Raw genomic sequence first — 5,147 nt, forward strand, 5'->3', positions numbered from 1 at the left:
TTCCTTCCTTCCTTCCTTCCTTCCTTCCTTCCTTCCTTCCTTCCTTCCTTCCTTCCTTCCTTCCTTCCTTCAGTGTGTACTTTTTTCCTCTGTGTTGCTTCCTTTCATTCTTCCTTTTCATTTTAAGCCTGATCTCAGTGGTTTCATAGAAAAGCTTTTTTAAAAATACCTTAAAAAGCTGTAAGGACGTTGAACTCTGGGAAAGTTAGAGTGCACTTAACTAAATAACATTATATTTGTATATATATATATATATATATATATATATATATATATGAAATTACAATACAGCAGCACAACCCAATTTTCCTGTTTGTATAATTAAACTAAAAACAAAATCTTTGAAATGTAATTACTTTGCTGGAGATGTTCTAATGTTAGTCTCCTGCATTGCAGGACTGTGCGGCTCTATTTATTAGTCGCTTTCTGCTAGTGTTGCGATGCCTCCAGCCAATGGCCCCAGAGTCTCTTCATGGCTCATTGGTGCCGGTGCTAGAATTCTATTTAGGCTCAAAAAGGACTATTCTAGTACTTCCAGCACCAATGCTTGATATATATATATATAAACTTATTATTACATCAAATGGGTTTTTGATTTTATTTGTACATGGCCCAGGGCTATTTATATAGTCAGTGTTATCTAACCATTTTAAGGACCCTTCTTATTCACAACACAACTCTGAGCTTCATCCAAGATTCAAATGCGGATCCAATGTTTATCCTTCTCTTTGCCAGGCAATGGGAGCGGTGGCCTAGTGGTTAAAGCCTTGCTCCCAGAGGTTCTGAGTTCAAGTCCCACTCATTCCCACAGGCTAGCACTCTTGGTCCCTGTGCATGACGCCCTAACCCCAGACTGCTCCCCCGTGCTAATGTTGAGTTGATATTGGTGTCTGAGTTGAGCTGGTTGCTGCTTGTTTCTTAGTAATTTACAAAATGAATCTAGAACATATTTAATTGTTTTATCGATTGGACCCTTTTAACATGGACATGCTTTACGTGACTTCCAGAGAAACGGCACGGGAACGTCAGACCTGAAGTACATTCAGGGAAAACAGGCAACAGGCTTATAGATGCATTAATACTGAACTACTGATGTGTCAGTCTGCTCATCAAACCATGTTTTAGTCATAAAGGGTCAAATGAAAAGTCTAAAACTTACATTATGTCTCTTTAAGTAGCTACCAGCATCACAAGGCGGCTGTGACCCAGTGGATGTAATAATTTGCCTAACTTTGTGTATTTCAGGTAGAGGAAGCCATGATGGTGCTTGAGGATGACTCCCCCATGGAGGCAGCATCCACACCCAGCACCCCTCGAAACCTCTCAGCCTGGAACATCACCATCCCCTACATCGATTTCTACGACGACGACGTGAAGAGGGAGAGGATTCCTGTCTTCTGTATCGATGTGGAGCGCAATGACAGGAAAGCAGGTGAACTTCCACAAGCGTGGATTATTAGGGGCATCTTTTATTAACATTTTTATTTCTGATGTGAAATTTGTGAAAACTTAACACGCATTCAAAATTTTTAAAGGAATAGTACACCCAAAACATGATTAGCCTTCATTTTCTACTCACCCCCATGCTGAACAACACTCTGGAGTACTTTTTTGATATCTCAAATGCATCTGGAGATCTGGGAGGCTTCTTGCTGTCTGCTGACATTCAAATAATGGAGGTCTATGGCGCCCGAGGCAGAAAGGTCCATAAAAGTCCACAAAAAACGTGTCAATATTCCTCCATACTGCTCGTCCAATGTATTCCAAGTGTCCTGAGTGGGTAGCGTCCATAATTTACTCGAAACAAAGTCATTTAGAATGTTTTTAGAGCATAAACAGTAGTGTATAGGATTTCCTGAAAGCGCGTTCACGAGTCTACGGAAACCGCAGCAGACCAAACCAGATGAAAGTGCGCATTCAGCGTCTGCTCTGCCGATAATGCAAGCGTAGAAGAAGAAATGTGCTGTTTACCTGTGCAAAGAAAGAAACAACGAAAGAAAAATGTCTGAGGACTTCAGTGTTGAGGAAGAGCATGAGTTCTTTGCCGAGCTGAATGCGCACTTTCATCTGGTTTGGTCTGCCGCGGTTTCCGTAGACTCGTGAACGCGCTTTCAGGAAATCCTATACACTACTGTTTATGCTCTAAAAACATTCTAAATGACTTCGTTTCGAGTAAATTCTGGATGCTACCCAATCAGGACACTTGGAATACATTGGACGAGCAGTATGGAGGAATATTGACACGTTTTTTGTGGACTTTTATGGACCTTTCTGCCTCGGGCGCCATAGACCTCCATTATTTGAATGTCAGCAGACAGCAAGAAGCCTCCCAGATCTCCAGATGCATTTGAGATATCAAAAAAGTACTCCAGAGTGTTGTTCAGCATGGGGGTGAGTAGAAAATGAAGGCTAATCATGTTTTGGGTGTACTGTTCCTTTAAGCAAAAACAGAACATGGATGGAAACGAGGTTGTATTACTCAAGATAAAGGGAGACGACACAAGAATGTTGAAGCTCATGACGAGAGCATGTCATTTTTTCGTTAATATGAATTAATTGTAATTTAAATTTTTTCTTCTGTCTGCTTTCCAATAGTGGGTCATGACAGTGAGCACTGGTCGGTCTACAGGAGGTATCTGGAGTTTTATGTGCTGGAATCAAAGCTAACTGAGTTTCACGGTAGGTTTTCTGCTTTTTATTTCTTCACTTTGCAACCCAGAGCTGTTCTGTGCATATCTGTGTCTGACATCATTTGGAGTCATTTTTAAAGACATTTGGAAAGAGGCTCTGTAGAAAATGTCTGTGCTATAAACTTAGAGGTAACTTAGAGGTTCTTAAAAAGCTTTTTTCTCTTTTAAGGTTCATTTCCAGATGCTCAGCTGCCCTCTAAGAGAATAATCGGCCCAAAGAATTATGAGTTCCTAACATCCAAGCGGGAGGAGTTTGAGGAATACCTTCAGGTAGGATTTGTTTGTTCCAGAGACGCATTCTCTTTGATTCTGGGGTTGGGAAATTTTTGAGTTACCTGGGAAAAGTATTCACACCCCCTGAAGTTTTTAAAAAATAAATCACAGAACAGTAACAACTTTCAGTGTTTGTAGGGGGGGGGTTTCATTTAATAAACCACATAACGGTCGATAATAGTGAATTAGAAGGAAAATAATCCACTAGTTTTTGTTTTCTTTTTGTTGAAACTCCCCTTGTGGAGCTTTACCAGCTTTACATACCTATCTAGAGACTGAATTTCTGTCTCATTCCACTTTGCAAAAACACCTCAAGCTCAGTCAAACTGGAAGAAGAACGTCTCTCTGAGGATCAGGTTTTGGTGTCTTCCCACAGACTCTCAGTCCGATTTAGGTTTGAACTTTAACAGATTTAACCAAAACCTTTAAATCTCTGTTTAGGGTCAAGCTGAGCCTCTACTCCATTCTATTATTTTCAGCTTTAACCTTTCCTTTTTAGCCCCTAGAATCCCCACAGCATCATGCTGCCACTACCGTGTTTCACTGTTAGGGTTCAGGAGTTACATTTGCCATAGATTGATCTGACCGGAACACCTTGTGAATGTTTGTTGTGTCCCTTAATTGGCTTTATAAATAGAAGACCTTCTTTTCTAATAACAGTTTTTGTCCCGTCATGCGTTCTCTGATGTCATCCAGTAAACCTCTAAGGACAGAAACAGAAAAGCTGCATTTCCTAAAATGCATCAATTAGTAAATCGGTATGAGGTGTTAATCCATTTCAACGCTCTTCTTCTCAATGTTATATTTCATTTAGCTATTTTCACTTTTATTACTTATTCCCCACTTTTGGTCGTCATCGTCTCTTTCTGAATTTTAATGTTTTTATTTATATCAATCATTCGTTCTTTCGTTCAGCCTTCCTATCAGTGTCTGCTGTCATTAAAGTGCTTTATTTATAAAGTCGTCTTTGCCTGGCATCAGATTGTATTTTGGGTTGTATGAGTAAAGGGGACCAATCCACAGCAGACCCTTTAGATTTGTATATGTAAAAAATCTATGAAAACATGTAAATTAATATCTAAATAAATACATTTGTAAAACTTCACTATACCGTAAAATATTAGACAAGTGGTAGAAATTGAGAAGATTTAATTGCAAGGTACTAAAAAATACACTGTGTATGATTTTGCAGTAAAAAAAACATAAAATGGATTCTTTTAGAATGTCTTTAAAGGTTGATTTTCAAGGGCAAATGAAGGACTTTAACTTGAGTTTAAAGCTTTTATTTTGAATCTGAAACTTCCAACTAGGTTCACTGCAAAAAATCTAAATCTAGATAAGTCATTTTTTCTTAAAATAAGGGCATTTGTTCTTGAATTGAGGAGGTAAAAGAGACATTTTGCCAATGGAACAAGACAATTTTCGCTTAAAATAAGAAAACACAATTGCATTGTCTTATTTCAAGTGCATATTATCTAATTATCTTATTTTAAGAGTAAAATTATTAATTCCATTGGCAAACTATCTCATTTACCTACTCAAATTAAGGGTGAATACACTTAATTTAAGAAATTTTTACTTATTTCTAGATAGTTTTTGCAGGATATTATGCTCTGTGTGCAGAAGAAGGACTGTGAAACACGGGTTGTTCTGCTTTTATCAGCTTTAACCTCATTCTTTTAAAGCCATAAATCATTAAACTCTGTGTTTTATCAGTAAGATGTTCTTGCACTCAATGAAAGGATGGCTTTAATTTCCCTTTTTGTCTCATAAATAAACCACATGTTAAATCCCTGTAATTTTCCATGAGTCTGGGCTCAAACACACAAGCCCCCCCGGGTTTAATGAGGAACATCAGATGAACAAGCTGAGGCCACACACCGATATTAAACTTGTTATAAACCCGGGATCAAAGCAAGTTACCTTGTTTATTAAAATAATATGAGATGATGGCAGCAATTTTCATTAGTTTGCGTTTAATCTATGTGATTTTGCCCACAGAAAAAAACAATAAAACTTGGTGCAGTAAGCTTTATGTAAGCGTCCGGCTGGTCAGGGTGAGGGTCCTGCTCTGAAAGAAATGAGACGTTACATCTATCAAAAAGGACTTTTTGTTCACATTAAAGGAATAGTACACCCAAAACATGATTAGCCTTCATTTTCTACTCACCCCCATGCTGAACA

At 38.4% G+C, this 5,147-nt stretch overlaps 1 protein-coding gene across 1 annotated transcript in view; it reads left to right on the forward strand.

Annotated features, from left to right (window-relative positions):
* snx14 (sorting nexin 14) overlaps positions 1 to 5,147 on the forward strand; it is a 37,923-nt gene that overhangs the window by 22,283 nt on the left and 10,493 nt on the right. The window contains exons 17-19 of the mRNA XM_015385158.1: positions 1,246 to 1,432; positions 2,596 to 2,679; positions 2,860 to 2,960. Coding sequence (XP_015240644.1) covers positions 1,246 to 1,432; positions 2,596 to 2,679; positions 2,860 to 2,960 — 372 coding nt within the window. The remainder of the gene's footprint in view (positions 1 to 1,245; positions 1,433 to 2,595; positions 2,680 to 2,859; positions 2,961 to 5,147) is intronic.

The sequence above is a fragment of the Cyprinodon variegatus genome, unplaced genomic scaffold (genome assembly GCF_000732505.1).
Source record: "Cyprinodon variegatus isolate N-32 unplaced genomic scaffold, C_variegatus-1.0 Scaffold332, whole genome shotgun sequence".
NCBI classification, from domain to species: Eukaryota; Metazoa; Chordata; class Actinopteri; order Cyprinodontiformes; family Cyprinodontidae; genus Cyprinodon; species Cyprinodon variegatus.